At 60.0% G+C, this 25,391-nt stretch overlaps 2 protein-coding genes and 2 pseudogenes across 4 annotated transcripts in view; all 4 read right to left on the bottom strand.

Moving 5' to 3' along the window:
- Positions 1–322: 322 nt before the first annotated feature.
- INSRR (insulin receptor related receptor) lies at positions 323–17,492 on the bottom strand. Its single transcript, XM_066610415.1, has 22 exons — positions 17,375–17,492; positions 14,865–15,431; positions 11,619–11,934; positions 11,253–11,395; positions 10,687–10,831; positions 9,508–9,722; positions 8,849–8,975; positions 7,907–8,145; positions 7,503–7,670; positions 7,215–7,410; positions 6,953–6,994; positions 6,211–6,509; positions 5,846–5,982; positions 5,549–5,714; positions 5,036–5,147; positions 4,751–4,821; positions 3,208–3,437; positions 2,839–2,949; positions 2,016–2,175; positions 1,594–1,723; positions 740–874; positions 323–650 (listed from the first exon to the last, which is right to left on the bottom strand). The coding sequence occupies exons 1-22, from the start codon at positions 17,490–17,492 to the stop codon at positions 323–325; spliced, it is 4,155 nt and encodes a 1,384-aa protein (XP_066466512.1).
- LOC136635326 (5S ribosomal RNA) lies at positions 9,255–9,376 on the bottom strand (annotated as a pseudogene).
- Positions 14,644–14,760, bottom strand: LOC136635367 (5S ribosomal RNA; annotated as a pseudogene).
- A 2,218-nt stretch (positions 17,493–19,710) lies between the features above and the next one.
- Positions 19,711–25,391, bottom strand: part of LOC136635168 (death-associated protein kinase 2-like) — an 11,054-nt gene continuing 5,373 nt past the window's right edge. For all 3 annotated transcript variants that reach the window (XM_066610310.1, XM_066610309.1, XM_066610312.1), the window contains exons 5-13: positions 24,351–24,489; positions 24,097–24,226; positions 23,829–23,877; positions 23,413–23,439; positions 22,839–22,991; positions 21,800–21,845; positions 21,454–21,543; positions 20,817–20,906; positions 19,711–20,649 (exon numbers count right to left, since the gene is read on the bottom strand). In XM_066610310.1, the coding sequence (XP_066466407.1) occupies positions 20,569–20,649; positions 20,817–20,906; positions 21,454–21,543; positions 21,800–21,845; positions 22,839–22,991; positions 23,413–23,439; positions 23,829–23,877; positions 24,097–24,226; positions 24,351–24,489 (805 nt within the window). In that variant the 3' untranslated portion in view covers positions 19,711–20,568. The remainder of the gene's footprint in view (positions 20,650–20,816; positions 20,907–21,453; positions 21,544–21,799; positions 21,846–22,838; positions 22,992–23,412; positions 23,440–23,828; positions 23,878–24,096; positions 24,227–24,350; positions 24,490–25,391) is intronic.

The following is a 25,391-nucleotide window of genomic DNA, read 5'->3' as shown; positions in this document are numbered from 1 at the left end:
GGTTGATTCCTAGTCTCAGGGCTTTCAGTGGCACTCCAGTGGCACCAGCAGGGCTTAGGCTGGGGGCTCCGGAAACCAGGTGCTGAAAGGCGGGGGAAGCTCTCGTGGAAGGGCTGCCAAGGCAGTCCCGGGCCTGGGTCTTCACAGGTTCTGCTGCTCCGAGTCCTCCCCATGGAGAGAAGACCCCCTTCTGGGCTACTTGTCCTCTCTGCTGCTTCCCCGGCTGTCCTGCTGGACTTTGGCCAACAAGAGCAGAGCGAGCCCGCAAGGCGCTGGTCCAAAACGGGTGGCGCAGAGGCCCAGGGAGCGGCAGGGCCCACCCTCAGAGGCAGGGCTTCCCACTGGAGGGGTAGCAGTCTGTCAGCTGGGACTGGTCCCTGCTGGGGCCAAGAGCAAGTGGGCAGCTGCCATTGGGGGCGGAGCTCGGAGGCAGGGCCCGGCCAGGCCCCTCCTCTTCCAGCAGCTGGTCCGTGTCCGTGTCCGACGCGGCGGCCTCCCCAGAGCCTCGGCGGGGCTTGTTCTCCGGGCTGTGGAAGAAGGAGACGGCCCGGAAGGCGGCACTCATCTCCTCCTCGATGCTCTCCAGGACCTGGACGAAGGAGGGCCGCAGCCGGGGGTTCTGCTCCCAGCACCATGTCATCAGTTCACACCTAGAGAAGGAGGGTGGGTGGGGGGGTTAGCCAGGGCGGCCCAGTGGGCGGGGGCAGGAACGTGCCAGGTGGGGAGGGGCAGTACTCACAGCTTCAGAGGGCAGTTCTCTGGCTTCTCCAGCACCCCGTTGTCCATCACAAAGTGCAGCACCTGCTCGTTCGACATGCCCTGGTAGGGCTGCTCGGCCAGCGTGGCGATCTCCCACAGCACCACCCCAAAGGACCTGCGAGGAGGAGGGGGGGCGCTCAGGCTGTGTTCCGCCGGCAGCGGAGGGGTGCCAGGGCCTCTGAGGCCAGTCTTGCAAGGGTGAAGAGAAGCCAGGCTACAGCACCCTTTGGCCAACGGGACTGGCTCTCCTGGGTGCTGGCAGGAACTGGAGGGGGGCGCACAAACCCCGCCAGCCTTCCCAGAAGCTACTAGCTCTGGAGCTCACACAGGCTCCGTCCTTCTCCCGTGGGAAAAGTGGCCCCCTGCAAAGCCCAGCGCAGCCAGAGGTCACGAGCTGCTTCTGCCGCAGCCCTGGCGTTCGGCAGGTCTCCATCTCCACTTGGATGGGAGACCGCCCAGGAATACCGGGTGCTCTAGGCTTATACCATGAGCTCGGAAGCTAAGCAGCATCAGGCCTGGTCAGTACTTGGATGGGAGACCGCCTGGGAATACCGGGCGCTGTAGGCTTCTACCATGATCTCAGAAGCTAAGCAGGGTCAGGCCTGGTTAGTACTTGGATGGGAGACCGCCTGGGAATGCCGGGTGCTGTAGGCTTCTACCATGATCTCGGAAGCTAAGCAGGGTCAGGCCTGGTTAGTACTTGGATGGGAGACCACCTGGTAATACTGGGTGCTGTAGGCTTATACCATAGTCTTTCGAGACTGAAGGTTGCCAACCCACAAAGCACCCAGGCCCCTCCCTGCCCCGCCCCCCCGCTAACCTCCAGGCTCATACCAGATGTCCGAGTGCGTGTTGAAGATCCCGTCCTTCAGGGCCTCGGGCGACATCCAGCGGACAGGCAGCAGGCCCTTCCCCCCCTTGCGGTAGTAATCCGTCTCGTAGATGTCCCGGGTCATGCCAAAATCTGGCCGGAGAAGATGCAATGAGGTCACTGCCTGGGTCACTGGCCTAGCCCTGGGCCATGCTGCCAAACAGCCTGGCTTGAATTTCCAGGCTCTGAATTCCCCCCCACCCAGCTGCCACTGGTGAACAAGCAAGAGGACGGTCTGGCCCAGGGGCTTGATCCTGCCAGGAATATGTGCCAGGCAGCCACACCAGCCCTCTCTGCCAGCATCCCCTCCAGAGCTGATGCTCGAGTGCCAGGTCCCAAGGTGTCTCCTGCAGCCCAGGAGCCACTCGGCCTTTCCACAGCCCACCTCCGATCTTCACGGTGAAGCTCTCTGACACCATGCAGTTGCGGGCAGCCAAGTCCCGGTGGACAAACTTCTTGGCATTCAGGTAAGCCATGCCGTCGGCTATCTCGCCGGCCATCTGGATCATGTCCCGTAGGGAAGGGGGAGGCAGCCCAGGGTTGTTCTGGCGAAGGAGAGGGGGCAGCACATGCTAGGTCAGGCATTTGCAAGAGGTGGGTTGATTCGTTGCAGGGAGGGGGCCCGGGCGGAGGGGCCCCCCCAGCCTGTTTTAGCAGCCAGTGGCTCTCCCTTCTCTCTCTCTAATGCCAGGAAGGGTGCAGGGGCTTAGGAAGTGGGCGAGAGCCCTACACATGCCTGCTCTCGTCTGATCTCGGAAGCTAAGCAGGGTCAGGCCTGGTCAGTACTTGGATGGGAGACCGCCTGGGAATCGTGGGTCTGTAGGCTTATACCATGATCTCGGAAGCTAAGCAGGGTCAGGCCTGGTCAGTACTTGGATGGGAGACCGCCTGGGAATACCGGCTGCTGTAGGCTTATACCATAGTCTTTCGAGACTGAAGGTTGCCAACCAACCAGAGAAGTGGCACTGCTAGCACCCTTGGGAGGCTAAAGGGGGCCAGGAAGAGGGTGGGGACATGTAGCACACTGGAGGCGGGCAGGAGGAAGGGGGGGTCTGTGGGCGCAGCCTGGGCTCGAGGGAGGTTGCACAGGGACAGGTGCTTGAAGTGGTGCCGCCTCTACCAAGACCTCTGGCTTTTCGCCCACGCGCACTGAGCAGATGCCCACATGCTCCTGCCGCACCAGCCTCGCAACGAGCACTGCCACCCACCTCTGCCTCAGGTCTGAGCGACCGCAGGTAGCTCTTCAGATCTCCCCTCGTCATCAGTTCCATAATGACTAGGGCGGGCTGGCCCTGAGACACCACACCGAGGAGGCGCACCTGAGGGCAGCGGGCAGGACAAAGTGAGAGAGTCACCACCTGGAGTGGCGCAAGCGCCTCCAGACCAATGACAACCCTGCAGGGCAGGCTGGCATCAGCATTAGTCCCACCTTGCGGAGAGAGAGACAAGAGCAAGGAAGGACGGGGACTGGGGCTTCCCACAGGCTCCCACGGAACAGCCAATGACCACAGTCAGGGTGTGTGGGTCAAACCCCTCCCTCTACCCCCTGCGCATGCGGCCCCTTCCTTGCCCCTCACCACATGGTGGCAGCGGAAGGCCTTCATGACGGAGGCCTCGTTCAGGAACTCGATCCGCTCCCGCATAGTGGCCAACTCGTTGACGGTCTTCAGGGCCACCCGGGTCTCCTCGCCCTCCCGCTCGAGGTCCTGGGCGAGCCCCTCGTAGACCATCCCGAAGGAGCCCTGGCCCAGCTCACGCAGCACCGTGATCCGCTCCCGCGGCACCTCCCACTCGTCCGGAATGTACACTGGCAAGAGAAGCCGACCAAGAGAGACTCTGATCTCCTGGGGGCGGGGCAAGGGGTGGGTTCGGTGGCCTCTGAGGTGGACACCACCCAGCCGGGAGGGGAGGGCACCCATGCAAGCCCCACAGGAACCAGGGGGGAGGCTGGGAGGGCCTCAGTGCCACCAAGGAACCAGGAAAATCTGCTTGACATTATCCTTGCCCACCCCCACAGCGCATACAGGAGCAAGCATAAGAACATAAGAACAGCCCCACTGGATCAGGCCATAGGCCCATCTAGTCCAGCTTCCTGTATCTCACAGCGGCCCACCAAATGCCCCGGGGAGCACACCAGATAACAAGAGACCTGCAAGGCTTCCTGGGAATTGTAGTTAAGAACATAAGAACAGCCCCCCTGGATCAGGCCATAGGCCCATCTAGTCCAGCTTCCTGTATCTCACAGCGGCCCACCAAATGCCCCAGGAAGCACACCAGATAACAAGAGACCTGCAAGGCTTCCTGGGAATTGTAGTTAAGAACATAAGAACAGCCCCCCTGGATCAGGCCATAGGCCCATCTAGTCCAGCTTCCTGTATCTCACACCGGCCCACCAAATGCCCCGGGGAGCACACCAGATAACAAGAGACCTGCAAGGCTTCCTGGGAATTGTAGTTAAGAACATAAGAACAGCCCCACTGGATCAGGCCATAGGCCCATCTAGTCCAGCTTCCTGTATCTCACAGCGGCCCACCAAATGCCCCGGGGAGCACACCAGATAACAAGAGACCTGCAAGGCTTCCTGGGAATTGTAGTTAAGAACATAAGAACAGCCCCCCTGGATCAGGCCATAGGCCCATCTAGTCCAGCTTCCTGTATCTCACAGCGGCCCACCAAATGCCCCAGGAAGCACACCAGATAACAAGAGACCTGCAAGGCTTCCTGGGAATTGTAGTTAAGAACATAAGAACAGCCCCCCTGGATCAGGCCATAGGCCCATCTAGTCCAGCTTCCTGTATCTCACACCGGCCCACCAAATGCCCCAGGGAGCACACCAGATAACAAGAGACCTGCAAGGCCTCCTGGGAACTGTAGTTAAGAACATAAGAACAGCCCTGCTGGATCAGGCCATAGGCCCATCTAGTCCAGCTTCCTGTATCTCACAGCGGCCCACCACATGCCCCAGGGAGCACACCAGATAACAAGAGACCTCATCCTGGTGCCCTCCCTTGCATCTGGCAAGGCTCCCTTCAGCCCTTTTGCCCTCCTGATAACTGCAGCAGCTGCGATGCCCACCCTGTGGACACTCTGAAGGTGCTTGGGGTGGCATCTCGTACTCACTGTTTGAGGTCCGGAAGTATTCCGGGTTGACCGAGGCATACAGCGTGCCACTGGGGTAGCCCTCGGTGCTTCTAGAAGGAAGGCAAAGTCAGGGCAGAGGCAAAGGAGCGGGCAAGGGTGAGGCATGGCACTGCCAGAGCTTCATCCGCCACAACTGGGCAGTCTGGGGGGGGGGCAGAGCCCAAGAAACGTGCAGTGACACTGCCTGGCGCGTGGGGTCGCTGGTGACAAAACACACCCGCCCGTGAATGCCGCGGTGTGTGGCAAGGGCGGGAGACAATTCACCTTTTCTTGTTGTAGACGTAGACGAAGGCAGCCAGGCAGGTGACCAGCACGACCAGGATGACGGGCATCAACGCCAGGAGCACGTAGACGTTCCCGGACTCCTCTTCCTCTACTTGGGAGGGGTCGTGGGTGTCCAGGGGCAAGGAGGTAAAGGAGGTGCCATCAGCCCTCAACCATCCTGGCACGGGGGGGGGTAATACTACAGAGAACCCCCCCCCTCGTTCTTACGTGACCATAATCAGTTGGTGCTTCTGAGATCCAAACTGGACACAGAAGTAATCTATCCATTCTGCCCCCCCAATGCTTTTGTTAGTCCTGTTGTTGTGATGTATTTGCCAAGTGTGTGGGGGAGCATCTCATGGGTCTGGCCTTCTGTTTGTGCCTGGAGAACTTGGGGGTCCTCTCCCCCAGTGTTCCTCTCAGGCCTTGAGAGAGAGAGAGAGAGAGAGAGAGAGAGACGCTCTTCCAGGGAGACCTGGGGTTGCGGTCTGTCCCCCCCCCCCGAGCACTTACCTGGCCCCAGGACGTAGAACTTGATAAGCCCAGTCCAGGACCCGTTCCCTGCCAGCGACGTGGCCCGCACTTTGGCGGAGTAGTTCCCCGGCTGGAGCAGCGCGAGGTGGAAGCCCCCGTACTGGGAGTAGCGGTGGCGGGAGACGCACACGACCGTGGTGACCTCCTGCGTGGGACGAGGAGCAGGAGGGCTTGCGTTTGCCACCCACCCCTGGCGGTCTGGGGGGCAGGGTGGGGGCAGGAGGGGCTGGCGGCCCAGGTGACAGCCGCTGGGCGCACCCCCAGTCGGCCCCTCACCTCGCTCTCCCGGCTGTACTTGATCTCATACTTCAGGATGAGGCCGTTGGGGTTCTCGGGCTCCTTCCAGCGGAGCAGGATGCTGTTCTTGCCGGCAGACTCCCATGTCATGTTTCCTGGGATGTTGTCTGCCTGAGCTGGTGGGGGGGGCAGAGGGGGCAGAGACAGGGAGCCCATAAGCAGGGGGTGATGTGGGGCTCGGCCTGCTGGAGCCACCTCTGCCGCAGGCCATTCCCAGCATCCTCCACTGCAGGCCCGGCAACACCTGCTGGAGCTTCCAGCAGGCAGCCCTGCGCCCGCCCTGGCCGGTCCCCACCATACGTCACTTGGCTATGCCAGTCAGTCATTTCAGCCCCGGCACTTACGCTCCGGCATCGTCCTGGCAAAGACGAAGGTGGCGGCGCTGCAGCCCACGGCCTGCGCGGCGTGGTTGCAGGCGTGGATGTCGATGCGGTACTCGGTGAAGTGCCGCAGGTTGCCGATGGCCGTCCGGTCCCGCACCACTTTGTCCTCCAGGATATGGAATTCCGGCTTGGCCTTGGCCGCGGCGGCCCCCGTGCGGTTCGGGGTGGACTCGTTGCCCAGCATCTCGGGGACAGACGTGTGGGCGGGGGAGGGGATGTCGGCGCCGGCCGCGAGGGTGTCTCTGCGTCTCTTCGGGAGCCTGACGGAAAGCAGAAAGCAGAAACAAGGGTGGCTGCCGCCTTCTGCCAAGGGGGTATATCTGCAGAAAATCCTCTCCTGCCCCATGGGGGCCTGCCCTCCCTCCCTCCCTCCCTCCTTCTGGGACAGGGAGAGCCTAGTGGCCCAGCCAGACAAGTCCATGGGTCTCCTCAAACCCAGCTGGGTCAGCAATGAAAGACATGGCTACCCTCTTCTGCCCCTCAGGTCATCTTCCACGTGCCGTGTCCTCCTTCCCTGACCCACACCGTCTGGGCTGAAGGAGCTCTGCGTCCAGTTACAAGCTGGCATTCTAAGCGCCGCTTCTTTGAGTTTCTAGTCCTCAGTGTGAGTTCCTGGTCCTCAAGGCTGCTGGGGAAATGCTCAGCCCCAAGATGGCGGCAGGGCCCCCGACCCCTTCTCCGGTGGGTTACCTGCAGCTCTTACCTATAGGAGAGCTTGTTCACAGAGGTCACTTTCCAGGGGGGCCTGCAAAAAAGGGGGTGACAAGGAAGGTGAAAAGTCTCCACTCACCAAGGTGTCCTGTCTCCTGAGGTGACAGGAAACCTTGGGGGGAGGGGGAGGGCATTTTTTCCACCCCAGAACCTGACACCGGTTTTTCCTTGATCCCTGGCTGATAGAGTCATAAACAGAACCCCCACTGGGAGCCTCACACCCACCTGCCCACCCCCAGCAGCCCCTCCCTCACCTGGCTATGGTGATGGCGTTGCGCAGGAAGTTCTCAAACTTCTTCTGGAAGGAGTCCGTCTCGGCCTCCCAGTGGCTCTGCCCAACCGGGCTCTGGCAAGGGCAGCACTGCTCATCCTCTGCGCCCCCCCGGCCTTCGCCACCCTCGTCGTCTGTGTCGAAGCGGGTATCCGCACTGCTGGTGGGCAGCCGGAGGCCTGCGCAGAGAGGGGGGGGGAGAGGCTCAGGCCAGTGGCCACCAGGCAGGTGTCCCCCCCCCAGCCCACAACCAGCAGTACGGCCACCTCACCCTTGTGGCAGTAGTCGTTGACAAACAGCTCGGCGTCCTCGGCCAGCTGCTGGCACAGGACCAGGTAGTAGGTGATGTTGCCGTTGGGTTGGGTGGGCGGCTTCCAGCGCACGATCAGGTGGGAAGAGGAGTTGGACATGGAGATGACGTCCCGCGGCACCGTCGGGGCTGGAGAGGGGGGAGAGCGGGGCAAGGAATAGCTGGACTCGCTCACCCCACCCTGGCACCAGGAGGCCCTCTTCCCTCAGAGGCACTGAGCTCTTGGGTTGGCAGAGGGGCCTGCTTCCCACCCCAGCTGCCAGGCTTCCCATGGGGAAGATAGGATCCCCCCCCAATGGGGGAATAGGAGGTGGGCATTAGGTGGGCACCCTGGGCCTGATCCAGTAGGATCCCCTCCCTCTTACCTGCGGGCATGGTGCGGACGTAGACCACCTCACTCTGTGCCCCGTAGTTGCGCCCCTCCTCGGCGGTGGTGAGGGTGATGGCCCGCACAAAGATGGCGTACTGGGTCCAGGGCTTCAGGTTCTGCAGAGTCACCCCCGGCTCCTGGTCATTGCTCAGCGGGAACTCCACGTCCACCACGTTCCAGCTGTTGGCCCCACAGGCATCCTGACCCACGTACTCTGTCACGTTCTGGAAGGGTCTGGCAGAGGGAGGAAGAAAGAGCACCCGGGGGGGGCTGCTTGGCCTGGCACTGGGGCCTGAGCCTCTTGGCGCTCCTGCCAAGGGCAGTCACAGCCACAACCGCAAGCGAAACAGAACGGAGATCCCAGAAGCAGCTATTGTAGCTGCAGCGGAGGACAAAGCGCCACCCCATTCACTGCCGCCCCACTCAGGCACCTCCCCTGGCAGCAGGAGCAAGAACATGCGCTGGACCCCAACCTGTGGACATTTGGTGCCCTCTGAGCTGTTGGTTCCATGCTACGTCAGGGGAATGCAAAGCATCCCCTCCTCTGCTCCATTCCCCCCCCCATAAGAACAGCCCCACTGGGTCAGGCCATAGGCCCACCTAGTCCAGCTTCCTGGATCTCACAGCGGCCCACCAAATGCCCAGGGAGCACACCAGATAACAAGAGACCTGCAAGGCTTCCTGGGAATTGTAGTTAAGAACATAAGAACAGCCGCACTGGATCAGGCCATAGGCCCATCTAGTCCAGCTTCCTGGATCTCACAGCGGCCCACCAAATGCCCAGGGAGCACACCAGATAACAAGAGACCTGCAAGGCTTCCTGGGAATTGTAGTTAAGAACCTAAGAACAGCCCCACTGGATCGGGCCATAGGCCCATCTAGTCCAGCTTCCTGTATCTCACAGTGGCCCACCAAGGCAGGAGGCTCCAGAACTTACGATTCCTTATAGTAGACGATGAAGCTGAGCAGGTCACGGTACTCTGGGGGTTGGTAGCGCTCCCACTTCAGGACAATGCGATCAGACTCAGTGATGTTCGACACAAAGCGCAGGGTCTGCGTCTTGCCTGAAACGGGGTGGGGGTCTCAGACAGGGCCCAGAAAAATGGGAGTGGGGGAGGCGCTGGAGAGGAAACAGCTGGCAAAGAGTCAGCACCGCCTTTATAGAGAGACCAAAAGGTCAGCTTGTTCCTGTCTTTGAACATGATGGAGCCAAAGGTTTTTGGCTCCACGGTCTGGGGAAGGAGCGGCATGTCAGAGATGTGGGCTGCCGGTTGCACAGAGCATGGTGTGCCACCCAGTCTGGCAATGGCTGGCAACCTTCAGTCTGGAAAGACTATGGTAGAAGCCTACAGCACCCAGTATTCCCAGGCGGTCTCCCATCCAAGAACTAACCAGGCCTGACTCTGCTTAGCTTCCGAGATCAGACGAGATCGGGCATCTGCAGGGTAACAGTTTTGCAGTGGCCTAGAGAAACCCCTCTCCCTGTTCCAGGGCTGCAGCCACAATGACAGCTCCCCCTCCAGGTCTCTGCTCCCCTGAAGCCCTAGAAAGCCTGTCCACCACCACTGAGCCACCTGCCCCACAGGAGCCACTCACAGGAGGCTCTGTCCCCGTTGGTCCGGGGATTGATCTCAGCCTTGTTCTGCCGGCCTTTCGTGCCGGTGATCTCCTCCATGTGGTAGATCTCGGAGAGGCAGAGCCGGGGGTTGAAGGCGAAGTACATCTTGCCCACGGGGATGGCCAGGCGGTGGTGGGTCCAGTCCCAGAGCTGCTGAAGGTTCTGGTTGTCCAGTACATACAGTGTGTAGTTTCTGAGGGTAGGAATCAGAGAGATGGGGAGGTGGGGTTAGGGATGGTTTGCAGTGGGGGGGCACCCTTGGAGGACACTTGGGTGGGGGGAGGCTTTCAGATGTTGCCTGTGCAAACCAGGGCAGGAAGGAAAGCCAGGAATAAGTCCAGATCGTACTGGCTTGACCATGGAGCCGTGGTCTCTCGGAGTGGGAGGCCCAGCTGTGGCTCTGAGGTGCCCGGAGCAGGAACACCCCAAGCTGTCCAAGCACAGGGTGGGGAGGATGCTAGAGTTTGGGGCAGGTCTCCTGACCAAAGCTCCGTGTGCGTGTGTGTGGGGGGGATTCCACACTGTGCACTCCTAACGTGAACCGGAGGAACCAGCAGTTTCTCCAGCCCAATCCAAGTGAGACCCATTTGCTGTGTCAGATGTTGGCAACCTTCAGTCTCGAAAGACTCTGGTATCGCGCTCTGAATGGTGGTTCTGGCACAGTGTCTAGTGTGCTGAAAAGGCCAATTTGGGAGTGACAATCCCTTCCACACCGGGAGCAAGTGCAGTCTGTCCCTGGTCTGTCTCCCTGGCTGTGGGCCTTCCTTCTTTGCCTCTTTGCCTCAGACTGTTGGCCAAGTGTCTCTTCAAACTGGGAAAGGCCATGCTGCACAGCCTGCCTCCAAGCGGGCCGCTCAGAGGCCAGGGTTTCCCACTTGTTGAGGCCCATCCCTAAGGCCTTCAGATCCCTCTTGCAGATGTCCTTGTATCGCAGCTGTGGTCTACCTGTAGGGCGCTTTCCTTGCACGAGTTCTCCATAGAGGAGTTCTCCATAGAGTTCATCCTTTGGGATCTGGCCATCATCCATTCTCACAACATGCTCTGACATGCTGTGTCAGAGCAGCACCTCATTCAACAGCTAGGGGTGGCCCCCTGCAAAGTGCTTCTCCCACCCCCCCGCTCTACCTCCCCCCCAGAGACGGCAGCCCCCTACGTACCCGTCCACCATGGAGTCCCCCCGGATTAGCTTGAGGTTCTTGAAGAAGGAGAGGGAGATGAGGGCAAAGGAGTGCTTGATCTTCAGGAAGCCGGTGATGGTCTCAATGAGGCCCAGACTGCCCTGCAGCTCCGCAGGCAGGTTGTCTGCAAAGGGGGGGGGTGCTGGTTGAGTCCTGGCCCCACACCGCCCCCCAGGGAAGGGGGTGTTCTGCACCCACAGCCAAGTGCAGAGGCTGGGCCTCTGGGGGCCTCTGGAGCATTGGCTCATGGAAAGGGAGGGCGGCCCACAGGCTCTCTCTGCTACCAAGAGCGGCTCCCTCCCATCTCCCCCCCCCAATGGGCACACTCTGTGGTTGTCTCTCCCTCCCGCACACAGGCGCATCCTCCCCACACACGTACTTGGGCTGCCCAGCTGAGTCTTCCCTTCTCTCTCTCAGGCTCCGCACACGCTTCTCTGATTAATCCCAGCTCCACATAGGGTTAGGGGGTGGTGGTAGGGGGAATGGCATTCTGTGGGGCAGCCTGAGCGTCCCCACCCACCCCGCCAGCCCTCTTTGAGACTCACCGCCCCGACGGATGTTCAGGATCAGGTTCCCCTCCAGGAAGGTGCAGCCGGCCAGATCTTTGGCTGCTCGCAAGGAGTCCACAGTCTTGGTGCCCACTTTGCACTCCTTGGGGCAGAGACCTTCGCACTTATGGCAAATGATGCTGGGGGGGTACAGCACAAAAATAATGGCACTTCGGCTTCTCTCCTGGATCCCAGGACAGCAAGACAGGACCCCCTTTGAGGCACTCACTTTGAGGCACCCCCTACCCTGGCACAACTCATCAGCCCCCACCCTCCTGGCTTGCTTCTAGAACCTGTGCCACCTACAAGGACCGAGAAGGTCTGCAGGGACCCTCCCCAGGGGAAGGCCTGCCCCCCCCTCACCTGCTCTCGTTCCGCTGGTAGCCCGAGGGGCACTCCGGCAAGCACTGCTTTTGGTGTATGACAAACTGGGAGGAATCCCGGGGGTTCTCGGACACCTTGCGCAGGCTGGCGCAGTGCTCGGCCGTCACGCAGCGCCAGCCTTCGTACTCGTAGGTGCGTCCCGGGCAGGCTCTCAGGCAGAGCCCGTTGAAGTAGAAATGGCGGCAGGCTACGCAGGCCCGGTTGTCTTCGGGATGTCGGCAGCTGCCCAGGCACTCAGGATGGCAACACTCTCCGGAGCTGGTACAGGCGGCATGGGGTGTCGGGCACCGGCACACTGGGGGGGGGGGAGAGCAGAGCAGTGAGAAGGGGGCGGCTGCAGTGGTGTGGGCCTCAGGGGGACACACAAGGGAGACCGCCTTTGTGAGACCACCTCTCATGGACCCAGCAAGAGGTCTGTTCTTGCATCAGGGCTTCCCAGCAGCCGCGCCAACTTGGCGGTGCCATCAAAGCCCGGTGACCAGGCGCTTCTGGGTGCAGGGAGAGACTGCAGTGGGAAGCCACTGCTAAGGGCAGCTGCCCGCCCGTCCCACAGGGCAGCGAGAGGAGGAGGAGGAGCTGTCTGCAGAGCAAGGCGATAAAGATCAGGCTGTTTGCAGTGTATATTTCATTAACGGGTCCCTTGTTGACAGCAAACAGGCCCGGGAGGGAGGGACCGGCAAACATTTATGAGCGTCTCGCAATGGCGAGGGGGGGCAGCCGCAGAGGAGATGGGGAGGGACGACACTTAGGAGATCCGGTTGCTTCCCAGGGACCAGGAGGGACCAGTATGGCAGGGGGCGGCTTTAAGCCAATTAGACAAATTGTTCCCAGTTGGGCCTGGTGCCTAAGGGCCTCCGTTCTAGTCTTGTATGCAGCTTCGCACGAAAATGTGCTCAATTTGGTCCGTTGACTCCCATGCGCACTTTCAGCGCATAAGAACATCCGAAGAGCTCTGCTGGATCGGGCCAAAGGCCCATCTAATGCAGCTTCCTGTATCTCACAGCAGCCCACCAGATGTCTCCGGGAGCACACGAGAGACCTGCACCCTGGTGCCCCCCCCTTGCGTTTTGATTTCCTTTCTGCTCTACCATTGAGATATCAAGTCTACAGTAAGTTGTATTTCAACCTGCGAGGTTCTGGAGACCTTGGCTGTCAACCTGGGGCCCCACCAAAAATGTTTCCAGCTGGGCCCCACAACTCCCTATAAGAAGCCTCCTTTTCTTCCTCTGGGTCCCCCCAGTTTGGTGCCCTGGCCTCAGGCGGCTGCAGGGCCAGCCGTAGGAGCCCAGCTCCGGCCTCTCCCTGGTCCAAATAGGGCCTTCTATGGTTCGGACAGCTGCTCTGTCACATGGCCTCTGACGGAGCACATAAAGCTCCCTGAGGTTGGCACATCCCTCACAGACCTTGGTAAACCCACTGCAGGGTGGCCCAAGGGTGCAGGCAGACACCCCAAAAGTGAAACCTTTTCAGGCGGGAGGGGATCTCAAGGCACGAGGGGGACCAGCTTGCACTGACCCCAGTAGAGGTCAGCAGTAAAGCCCATGGGGGGGCCCCCAGTATGGAGTCCCACTCTGTGCATGGAAGCCCTCCCTCAGAGCTGTCATCGGTGTATCCGGGTCAAGAGGCAGGTGCTTGCAGCAGCCATCAGGGCTGCCCAGGAGGAGGAAGGAAGCCCCCAGGAGGCCAGTGGAAGCCCCCAGAAAGGGTCAGGAGTTGCACGGCCCCCCAACTGGAAGCCTTTTTTTGTGGGTCTCACAGCCAGGGTCTGTCGAACCTTAGAGCAAGAAGTGCCATTTTATTCTAGACCTTGTATCTCTATGGTAGAATGGTATGCAATCAAAATGTGCGCTTTGGAAGCGCATGGGAGTGAATGGACCCAATGGATCTCAGCATACTTTCCTACAAGACTGGGGTTCTTACCAATGGTTGGCAACCTTCAGTCTCGAAAGATTATGGTATAAGCCTACATCACCCGGTATTCCCAGGTGGTCTCCCATCCAAGTACTAACCAGGCCTGACCCTGCTTAGCTTCCGAGATCATGGTATAAGCCTACAGCACCCGGTATTCCCAGGCGGTCTCCCATCCAAGTACTGACCAGGCCTGACTCTGCTTAGCTTCCGAGATCATGGTATAAGCCTACAGCACCCGGTATTCCCAGGCGGTCTCCCATCCAAGTACTAAGCAGGCCTGACCCTGCTTAGCTTCCGAGATCATGGTAGAAGCCTACAGCACCCGGTATTCCCAGGCAGTCTCCCATCCAAGAACTAACCAGGCCTGACCCTGCTTAGCTTCCAAGATCATGGTATAAGCCTACAGCACCCGGTATTCCCAGGCGGTCTCCCATCCAAGAACTAACCAGGCCTGACTCTGCTTAGCTTCCGAGATCATGGTATAAGCCTACAGCACCCAGTATTCCCAGGTGGTCTCCCATCCAAGAACTAACCAGGCCTGACCCTGCTTAGCTTCCGAGATCATGGTATAAGCCTACAGCACCCGGTATTCCCAGGCGGTCTCCCATCCAAGAACTAACCAGGCCTGACCCTGCTTAGCTTCCGAGATCATGGTATAAGCCTACAGCACCCGGTATTCCCAGGTGGTCTCCCATCCAAGAACTAACCAGGCCTGACCCTGCTTAGCTTCCGAGATCATGGTAGAAGCCTACAGCACCCGGTATTCCCAGGCGGTCTCCCATCCAAGAACTAACCAGGCCTGACTCTGCTTAGCTTCCGAGATCATGGTATAAGCCTACAGCACCCGGTATTCCCAGGTGGTCTCCCATCCAAGAACTAACCAGGCCTGACCCTGCTTAGCTTCCGAGATCATGGTAGAAGCCTACAGCAGCCGGTATTCCCAGGCGGTCTCCCATCCAAGTATTGACCAGGCCTGACCCTGCTTAGCTTCCGAGATCATGGTATAAGCCTACAGCACCCGGTATTCCCAGGCGGTCTCCCATCCAAGTACTGACCAGGCCTGACCCTGCTTAGCTTCCAAGATCATGGTATATGCCTACAGCACCCGGTATTCCCAGGCGGTCTCCCGTCCAAGTACTAACCAGGCCTGACCCTGCTTAGCTTCCAAGATCAGACGAGATTGGGCATGTGCAGGGTAACAGTTGCTGTCAAGGTTTGCACCATTTTGGCCACTAGAGTCAAGCCCCCTAAAGGTTGGCGCCTGGAGCAACCGAACCCCCCCCAGCCCCTCTTGGCCATGTCCCAAAGACACACCTTTCTGGCAGCTGCTGGACGTCCAGCAGCGGTACTCCATGCGGCCAGTGGCGCCGGCGGGGGTCTGGACGCAGGGCTCCTCGCCGGCACGCAGGATGCCGGGGCAGACGTCGGCGCACTCCTCGCTGGGCTTGTTGCGCAGGATGAGGTTGTGCTCGTGGGCCTGCGGCTGGTGCTGCAGCAGGGCCCAGTCGACGGTGGCGATGTGGCAGAGCTCCTGGTTGCGCTCCAGGCGCACCGAGCCGTTCAGCACGTGCCCCAGGGCGCCCAGGCCCAGCTCGCGCAGGTGCGGCATCTCGAAGACCACCAGGGCGAAGCTGAAGAAGAGGCGCGTGCCGCGGATGACGGCCAGGTTGGGGAAGAGGCCGCTCAGGCTCTCCAGGCCGTAGACGCGGAAGAGCAGCAGGTACTCGGTGACCATCACCAGGCGCGGGAAGCTCAGGCCGCGGAAGTCCTCGCTGGTGCTGGTGAACATCAACAGGATCTGCAGGCTGCCCTCCACCACCGTGCAGTTCTCCAGCTTCCGCAGCTGCGAGGCGTCCATCCGGATGTCCAGGCTCTCGCAGACTGCCCGGAGGGAGAGAGAACGGGGGTCACCGGGCAGCTTGGTCACTGTGACGGCTCGCACGAGCAGGGCCGGCTTTGCAGTGGGGCAGAGGCTGTGCTGCCTCCCCAGAACTCCCTGTGCGCCACGGGGCCTGAGGGCTGGGAGGCTCAGATCTCCAACCTCATACGTGTCAGCGTGTCCCCTCGTTCACACGAGGACGGAGATCCGGGTTCAGCGGTGGAGAACCCAACGGGGCCGGCCGGCCCAGGCTTCCCTCTCTCCATCCGGCTCCCCCCCCCCGACCCCACTGGTGGCTCCCCCCCTGGGCGAGACCTGGCCTCCCTCCCAACAACTCCTGCCAGGCTCAGGAAGGGGATCAGACCCCCCCCTTGGGGAACGCTTGAGCATGGAGCTGGGGTGGCCGCCACCTGCGGGAACGGTCAGGGAAAAACGGCAGCAGAGGCAGCTGTTCCAACAGAGCCCACGATCTCCGCTGCCTGTTCCCTGGCTCCATGTTTGCTGAGCTAACAAGGCCGCGGCGGCGGCGGAGAGGGGCCGTCAGGTTCATGAGGGAAGCCGAGCATGTTCCAAGGGGAGAAGGAGAAGCACTCTGCACACGCTCAGAGACACCCGTTCCTTCTTTGCGCCGGCCGCAAGTGCAGAGAGAGAAAAGCGGCCCAGCGGCTGCAGAGGCTCAGAATCGGGGCCGGAGAAGCCGCGGCCGTTTTCTAGCTGCCAGCAGCGCCCTAGGGCCGCAGGCACGTGGCAGCACCAAAGGCAGCCGGGATCTGTGCATGTGCCTCTCTCGTGGCACTGCCTGGCTGAAACTCAACACCAAAGTATCACAGAGGCCTCCAGTACAGTTTACTGTAAACACCCCGGGACTAAACCCTGCCAACTCAGGCCCAGCCCCGCACGCACCACCTGGGTGCCCTCGACTGGGGTGCGCTGGGAGCTCAGAGGGAAGCAATCTGGGCACTTCCCACACAGGCAGCCAGGAGCCCAAAGGGCCAGAGATGAGGCTTCGCCCTGGTTAGGCAGGATGCCCCAAAACCTGATGCCCTCCAAGGGTGCCAGACCAACCCGGCTTCCGCGGCCTCTCAGGGGTTCATGGGAGAGCCCCAAAGGCACGGCACCGGGGCAGAGGTGGGAATCCAGCCAGGGCTGCTCTTTGCATCTCAAGCCTGTGGGGGGGCAGAGTCCCCATTCCAATTTCCTGCTCCCCCAGCACCCCAGGAAGGGACTCCCCCACCCACCCCCTGCAGGGACCCTGGATCAGCCTTGACTGAGCATGAGGTTGCCCAGCTCCTTCTTCCGCTGGGGCAAAGGGGACCCCCCCCTTCTTGTGGCTTTTCTCCCACCCTATTTCAGTGCCAGGCCCATGCCGGTCTGTGCTAGCCAGATTGCCTGCCAGGCAATGGGTTCTACAAGCTGCCGCAGTCCCCTGACCGCGGGCCACGGGTTCCGGCTGCAGGGGTAGGGTTCGTTTCAAGGGGCTTCCTTGTCGCCCCTTGAAATGACGGCTGCTCCCATTGCAACACTCAGCGCCCCAAGATCAGCTTTTGGTGAACCTGGATGCAACCACTGCCCCCCCCCCAAAGGAATGCCTGGTCCTCTCGCTGTGCTTCCCCACAGCCCTGGGCTCCCAGGTGCTTTCCCAGAGGTCCAGCAGGCAGGCTCTGTTCTTGCTGTAACGTGTGTCGTCCCCCCTCGCCTCCACCCCACCCCATCCCCAAGGTGTCTGCCTGGCCGTTTCCAAAAGGGCACAGCCTGTCTCTCTCTAGCCAGGACACCCAGACGGTTGTGGTGGCTGGTCATCTGGGCAGCCTTCCCCCTCCAAGGTGCATCACGGCTGGGCCGCTCTACCCCCTGGGCCAAGCCGTATCCTGAGAACTCTTTGCTGCCCCGGGCAGCGTACATTTGGGCAGGCAACCCGGCAGCTAAGCAGGAAGGAAAGACTTACTCTCTGGGGTGACCGGCTGAGCGACCAGCCAGAAGAGGCTCAAGCTGATCAGCAAGGCCCCCCCGACGGGCAAGGAGGTGGCTGCAACAGAGACCCCCCTCTTCGTCCTCAGCTCCATGGTTCACGAGTAGCCAGGGCCTCACTGGTCCAGGCCCTCCAGTGACTGGCTTGGGCTGCCCTTCAGGAGCCTCCCGAGGGTCTCTTCTTCATCACCTCTTCCTCCAGATGGTCAGAGCTGCCCCAGAGGGCTGCCCACACCTGCCCGGTCCTGGCCTGCCCCTGTCTCACCGCTGCCCATCCTTTTGCTGCTGGTAGCAGAGGTGGTGGCAGTGGGCAGGAGAGAGTGGAAGTGTCCCCGGCGTGAGAGTGCCAGGTGTATCCGGAGCAGGGGTGGAGCCGGAGGGCCCCCCCCTCCCTCCGGGTGGCTGGCAGCACCTGCGGGTGGGGCGGTGAGAGCCCAAGAGCTGGCCTGACCTCCTGCTCGGGGGCTCTGGAGACAGGGCTGGACCGGTTCCAAGCCCAGTTTGCAGTGGTTACATTCAAAATATTTATCCTGACAACTGTAGCAAGATGGGGTCAGCTGGAGGAAGCAACTGTCTCTCTTGTTTGGGAAATAAGGAGAGTGGGCAGCAGAGGAGATGCACAGCCAGCCAGCAACAGCCCGGCCATGTCCTCTCGCGTAGATGGTGCCCACAGAAGCAAGGACCGGGCACTCCTGTGGGGGGGGGGGCCAGGACAGGCTCTTCGAGGGAGATCAGCTCTTGCAGGGGCATCTCCACAGGTGGGCCAGGGAGGGTGTAGCCCACAGAAGAGAGCTCTACTGTTCCAGGGACATGCTCCCTCGCCCATCAGTGTGCCCAGTGGCGAGGCCCTTCATGGACTGTTGGGTTGGCCTGCTTTCCCGCTGGGGGTGAAGTGCTCTTTCCAAGCCCCCACTCTGCAAGGCCGCCTTCTGAAGGGGGGCCGCGGTCCAGCCACCCTCCCTCTGCTTCGCTGCTGGGCAGCGCCAAGCCCTCCACGCCCACCCAGCATGTGGCCCTGGCTTCGCCCCGACAGCCTGGATGCCACCCTGCCAGTCTGCGCAAGTGGGGAACTCCTTGACCCAGGTGCCTCCCTTGCAGCCATCAGTCTCAGGGCTCACACAGCAGGGCAATTCTGCAACCTCTGGAGTGCCCAGCCTCTTTCGTTCCTTGTTGTGGCTGGCCTGAAAGTCCTGGGAGCTGGGGGGGGGGGGCAGGCTTGGTCTCAGGGCAGCAGCAGGAGAGAAGGTCAAGGTTGCCCCTCCTTACCTTGGGCTGGGCAGCCCCAGGTAAGAGGTAGCCAAGGCTGAACTCTGTCGCCATCTGGTGGCCAAGAGCAATGCCAACAGGCCTGGGCAGGACCAAGAAGGTCAAACAACCTGTGGGCTGGTGGGTGGATTGGGTATGTCCGCATCCCAAAACAAGGAGGGACTCCCCCCACCCCAAAAGGCAGCTAATGATCCGGTGGTCCAGTGGGGAACATCCACACCTAGCGTGGCTTGAGAGGTTGGCTCACACGGACGCCAACCTTAAGGCTGGACCTCTTCCAATTCCGCAAGAAGGGAGCCCATATTTTTCCATGCCCCACTTTGGGTTGCTGAACGTGACTTTGGTTTGTTCTGAGTGTCCTCTGAGGACACTCAAAAACACGCCAGGCGTGAAAATGTGCCCAGGCATTGGCGAGAAAATCTGCCCTGGGTAGGTTGGCACCGCAGCTGCTCATCTCACCCAAGTGTCTGAACTCTGTGCATCTTTTGAAGGATGGAAGCACAGCGACACTTGTCCCCTCAGGGTCAGCCTGGAAGCACCACGAGGGGTGGGGGGGTCTTCTCTCTCCCTGGCTCTGACCTCCCTCTCCAAGGCACTTCGTGTCATCGTTGCTTCATGTCTACATGACAGGGGTGTCGTACTTGGGAGAGGGAGAGAGACAGCAGGGGGGGCAGCCTGTCTGCTGAACACAACCCCCTCCTGAGGTTTCCGGAGTCACAGCCCCAGTGAAACCACAGCCCCAAAAACATCTCTCCCAGCCTGTGCATTTTTAGCAAACGAGACTCGTGTGAAAACAGAAACAAAAATTAAAAGAGAACAGTTAAGACTTGCAGAGTTTATTCCTTCAGTTAAAAAAGGTCGACCCGGTCAAGCGCCCACCACTGGTCTCGGGGAGGGTTGGGGGCTTCTGCTTCCCTTGGAGAGTAGCCAGTTAAGCCCCCTCCCCCCCAAAAGTCACAAGTGGCTGCATTGCACACCGGCCTTGTTACCGGCGTGAGTCAAAGAGAGCTGGCTGCTGGACATGCGTGCAAGGGGGTGGGGTGGGCTGGGCTGGGCTGGGCCCCCTTACTGGTGCAGAGGGGCAAGGGCTGGAGTTAGCACTGGACAGCCATGCATGCAACACACTTGCCTGGGAGCATCACACACTCTCTGTCGGTGTCCCTGCAGCGGCTGTAACAAGGGAAGGGGGCAGGCTTCCTCTGCAAGCCTCTGGGGCTGCAGGCCAGGCCTCTTCTCCCACCTGCTGCTCAGGGGGGCAAATGCCTCTGGCTTGGAGGACTTCTAGTCAACCACATCTCATACACAGTGGAACTGGGAAGGTGAAGAAGAGAGCGACCAAAATGATGACAGGGCTAAGTACCTCCTGTACAAGGAAAGGCTACAGTGTTTGGGGCTCTTCTGTCTAAGGCACCTGAGGGGGGGACACACGATTGAGACATACAAAATTAGGCCAGGGGGTGCGCAGAGCGGCTAGAGGGATGTTCTTTGCCCTCTCACACAACACCAGAACCAGCGGACACAACCACTCAAATGGAGCGGCTTGAGAGTTAGAAGAGACCAAAGAAAACAGTTCTTTACACAGCGCGTCGTTAGTCTGTGGAACCCCTTGCCACAGGATGTGGGGGTGGCGGCACCTGAAGGCCTAGATGCCATCCAAGGAGATTGGGCTGACTGAAGGAGGAAAAGTCCACCACAGGTCACAAGCCGTGATGGGTATGTGGAACCTCCTGGTTTCCGAATGCCAGATGTAAGGAAGTGGCAACAGGATGCAGGTGCTGGTCTTGGGTGTGAGATGCAGGCAGGTGGGCTCGATGGGCCCCGGCCTGATCCAGCGGGCTTTTCTGAGGTTCTTACGTTCTCAAGTGCAGCCCAACCTTCTCGCCGACTGGGCACTGCACGCCCAACTCAGGAGCAGCTACTTCTCCTGCGGAGCAGAGCTGGGGGGCTGTGGTGACTCTCCTCCTCCTGGTCGCTCTCACAGCCACGCTGGGGGGGGGGGAGAAAAGGCAGAGTGAGGAGGGGAAAAGGAGGGAGTGGCGGGCTCCCAAACAGCCTACAAAGCGCCCAAGTTGGACGGGAGGCGGAGCCCTGGCTGCTTTCTAGCAGGATGGAGTTCCCACCCAGGGCACCCAAGCAAGCAGGCGGGCACCCACCAGGCTCTCCTCCTCCTCCTTCTTCCTCAGGTGGCACAGAAGACGCATTCGGCACAGACGGGAACAGGCCGACACCATGTGGAATGAGAGCTGGAAGGGAAACAACCCCAGAGTGCGGCAGGCAGGCGGGCAGACGTGCCCCCTTGTGCAGGTCCTGCCCCCTGAAGCTCCCCCACTGGTTCAGCAGACCAAAAGTCGCTGGGCATCCCTCCTGGGGCAGCTCTGACTGCAGCTGGCCCTCCTGGAGGTCTGGTTCAGCCAAGGTTCCTGCTCTGGCAGCCAAAGCCATTAGCGTAGGTATGGGGGAGGGGGAGAGATGGAATGGCCTGGGGACTTGTCCAGCTGGGGGGGGGGTGGGCCTGAGGACAACACTGGCACCAGCCCCAGCTTGCCTGAGGGGTGTTTCTGACCAGGCCTGGTGTTGGGTCATGGCAGGCACACCCACCAACTCTCCAGGGACACCCACCGAGGCAGGTGACAGGGACCCATTTCCACCAAGGGAGCGACAAGGGAGTTTGTGGGGCTCTACCGGGTGCATGCCCAGCCTGGCTGAGTTGCCTTTGGGAGCCCTCAGCCCGCTCCAGCTCTCTTCACGGCTTGGTCTGCGTCCTTCGCCGAGCGGCGGTTTATGGTTTACCTTCCACTTCCTGCGAGCGTTGAACCGGCGGAAGTTCTTCATGTTGATGGAGGAGCGGCTCCGGTTGGCGGCCTGCTTACGGCTCAGGGGCTGCAGGGAGAGCCCCCCACCCGCCACGATCAGGTGATGCCAGACCCCATCGCTCCCCAGCCAGCCCCTCCCTCCCAATTCACACCAGGGACAGCCAGCAGTTGACACCGAGAAGCTTCAGAAGCAAGTGCCGCAGACTATCCCAGTGACGCTCCCCAAGGCCACCCCGCCCTGGCCAATACAGAGCGGGTAGCCAACCTGCAGGACAGTCGCCTGTCCTGTGGGGGCACAGCCAGAAGCCGGCCTCCCCCCTCACCTTGATCCATGGGTGGATGAGGCACTCGGAGGCTGTCATTCGGCTCCTGCAACACAGATTGTGTCTTCTGAATGAGGGGAGGGGCCCAGGGCAGGTCTGCAGGGGCTGTGGGGATCAGGTCAGGATAGTCCCCAGTGCACGACAGGTAGCTATCCACCCCTTGGTTTGTGGCCAGCCAGGTGCGCATGCCTGATCTTGGAAGCTAAGCAGGGTCAGGCCTGGTTAATATTTGGATGGGAGACCGCCTTGGATTACCAGGTGCTGTAGGCTTATACCATGATCTCAGAAGCTAAGCAGGGTCAGGCCTGGTTAGTATTTGGATGGGAGACCCCCTGGGAATACCAGGTGCTGTAGGCTTCTACCATGATCTCGGAAGCTAAGCAGGGTCAGGCCTGGTTAGTACTTGGATGGGAGACCGCCTGGGAATATCGGGCGCTGTGGGTTTATACCATGATCTCGGAAGCTAAGCAGGGTCAGTCCTGGTTAGTATTTGGATGGGAGACCCCCTGGGAATACCAGGTGCTGTAGGCTTCTACCATGATCTCGGAAGCTAAGCAGGGTCAGGCCTGGTTAGTACTTGGATGGGAGACCGCCTGGGAATATCGGGCGCTGTGGGCTTATACCATGATCTTGGAAGCTAAACAGGGTCAGGCCTGGTTAATATTTGGATGGGAGACCACCTGGGAATCCCGGGTGCTGTAGGCTTATACCATGATCTGGGAAGCTAAGCAGGGTCAGTCCTGGTTAATATTTGGATGGGAGACCGCCAGGGAATACCAGGTGCTGTAAGCTTATACCATGATCTCGGAAGCTAAGCAGGGTCAGTCCTGGTTAGTATTTGGATGGGAGACCCCCTGGGAATACCAGGTGCTGTAGGCTTCTACCATGATCTCGGAAGCTAAGCAGGGTCAGGCCTCGTTAGTACTTGGATGGGAGACCGCCTTGGAATACCAGGTGTAGGCTTACACCATAGTCTTTCGAGACTGAAGATTGCCAACCAGGTGCCTCCCCCTGCAGGGAAGAACCTATGGAGCATTACCCTGGATCCTTCACCAGGAGCTGCCGGATGAAGTCCTTGGCCATCTCCGAGGTCTGGCTGAAGTACTTCTCCTCGAACTCGTAGGCGCCAGCCACCACGTTGGAGAGCGTCTCAGAGTCTGTCTCCCCCTGGAATGGGGACATGCCGCTCAGCCTGCCAGAGGGGGAAGGGATGGGGCAAGATCAGGGCCCACTTCTCACCCTCGCTTTCATGCCCTTGAATTCAGACCGTGGAATTTCTGCACGTTGAAGCAGCCCCACAAACAGGCCCCACCGTTGCCTATCAGCAGGTCCTTCTTGCAAAGCACACCCGGACAACCCCAAGCTCTGCAAGGGAGGCTCCTGGTCAGTCACAAATCCCCCACAGCTTCTGGCCCCATCAGTCCACAACGCTGGCCCCCTTGAGAAGGACGTGGCCTTCCCACACAGCCGGTCAGGCTTTTGAAACAGCGAATCGCCTGCCCCGATCACCACACAACCCCCCTTCCCCCCCCTGAGCTTCTCAGACAAGAGCAAACAGAAATGGAAGACGGAGGAAGAGGAGGACGATGGAAGAGGAGGGCCATGGCACTCACAAGATGTACGTGATCACCCCGATGCTCCTGTAGGAGAGAGAAAGGCACAGGTTGAGGGTACTCACTGAGGTCTGCATGGACTGGAAGCAGTTCCTCTGTCTAAGAGACTTGCTGCGGAGGCCCCGATCCCAGTGGTGGGGAGGGGCAGGTAGATCCTTTCCCCCTAGAGCAGCGGCCACTGGAGGGATTATGCCCAGGAACGGCTGAGGAGGAAGGGCTGGTGGGGTCTGTGCAAGTGCCACAGAGACACTGCTTGAGCCAGCTGTCTTCTGCCCCATGCCAGGGTAGAGAAACGCCACCACAGCCCCCCCAGGCCGGTCCATGCTTGTTTCCGGGGCCTTCTACCCCCCCCCTCCGCCCAGGGGCAGTGTGACATGCGTGTAGGATGCCGGTACCCAGATATCAATGCTTCTTACCACATGTCCGTGGCTGAGCTCAGAGCCTCGTAGTTGATCACTTCAGGTGCTGTGGCAGAAGAGACAAGGGGGTGAGTCATGCACAGCCTCTGCAGAACCCAAAGGGAGCCAAGGGGTTAAAAGGGGGGTCTTAGAGGCCCAGATGCTGGGTGCCTGGCCCCAGGGAGCTGCCACGTGGGCTTCAACCTGTCAAAACTTGCTCTCCACCGTGCAATCACTTGATCTCCGAGGTGGCTCCCCTGCCCCGCCTTGTCTTTTCCGGGCTCACCGATGTACTGCGGAGTCCCACACAGGCTCTTGAAGGTCACCCCTTCCTCGAGCTTCTGCGCCAGGCCAAAGTCGATGATCTTGATCCTGGGGTTGGGGACATCCTTCTGGGACAGCATAATGTTCTCTGGCTGGAGGGGGGGGAGAGGGAGGACCTGGGTGGAGGCTGGTGGCGCCCGTCTGTGGCACCCAGGGGCCTGCACCCAGCTGCCTATGAGGGCAACCGTGACTGGGGGGGGGGCACTGCAGAGGTACCTTGAGGTCAAAGTGGGCAATGTGGCAGAAGTGCATATAGGCCACTCCCTGCAAGATCTGCTTCAGGAACTCAATGGCCTCCTCCTCCGTCAGCAGCTCCTTCTCCGCAATGAAGTCGAACAGCTCCCCACCTTGGATGCTGCAGGAGGCAGAGAGGGGCAGGTGAGGGCAGTGTCATGAATATGTACAGTTTAGGCCTAGTAACATGTAAAACCTGAATCAAGCTAAAACAGTAACACAGAAGGGGCTTGCAGTCCTAGCTGCTAAGAATTTACAACTCAATGGAAGGTGATTATGTAGCACCTAGGCAGCCAGAAAGACACCCATCAAGGATGGAATGCAGCTGGAGATCTCCAGGGGGGAGGGAAGAGCTGAGAGGGCGAGCATCTTTTGGTGTCTTTTGGTCTTTGTCTCTTGGTGAGATAGGAGGTGGGTGCACATCCTGCCCCGCCAGGACCATGTGGCCTCTTAGGTAACTGGCCTGAGGATCTACAAAAGAAGCTGACCCAGGTGAGAGTCAGAGAATAACAGAGTTAGCCAGTTAGCTTTGTTGTTTTATGCTGATATGTTTCCTAGTAGTTTTTATGCCTCTAGCATTTGCTGCCTTTTGTAACTTTTTGCAACCCTCTGTACTTAATAAAGTAAAAATCCTTTTACCATGTTGGTTCACTGTCTGTTGGGGACAAAGGTTCAGAATCCGGCCTAGCCGTTCAGCAAGCTACCAAAAATCCTCATTGTGGACTAGTAACTTGAGGACTGAGACTTTAAGTAAAGAAGGTGCTCAGTGCCTACAAGGGATATAGTTAAGCCTAGAGGGTCTCGGTGTCCCTGGACTGAGGCACTGGCTCTTACAGGGTGGTGGCAGTGCTACCGAACAGGGATCTTTGAGGGCTCTAGGGTTCAGAACCAACGACTCTGAGCACCCAAAACCCTGGGAGTGTGAGACCAAGTTTTTGACAGGCAGCCCCCATCCTGCCCACCCAGACGGCCACAAGTGGATCTCTGGCTCCATCACAGGGCAGGAACTGTCTGGCCCTCCCA

This window comes from Tiliqua scincoides, chromosome 15, assembly GCF_035046505.1.
Source record: "Tiliqua scincoides isolate rTilSci1 chromosome 15, rTilSci1.hap2, whole genome shotgun sequence".
Taxonomy (NCBI): domain Eukaryota; kingdom Metazoa; phylum Chordata; class Lepidosauria; order Squamata; family Scincidae; genus Tiliqua; species Tiliqua scincoides.
Note: the sequence above shows the minus strand (reverse complement) of the source record. Positions and strands in the feature narration are given on the sequence as shown.

Bases quoted from the DNA above. Each gene is read 5' to 3' on its own strand.
- INSRR (XM_066610415.1), bottom strand. From the start codon at position 17,492: ATGGAGCTGAGGACGAAGAGGGGGGTCTCTGTTGCAGCCACCTCCTTG. The intron at 7,671-7,906 runs GTAAGAGGGAGG...CCCCCTCTCCAG, and splicing joins CGTCCGCACCATGCCCGCAG to CCCCGACGGTGCCGCGGGAC. The intron at 4,822-5,035 runs GTGAATTGTCTC...CCTTCCTTCTAG, and splicing joins TACGTCTACAACAAGAAAAG to AAGCACCGAGGGCTACCCCA.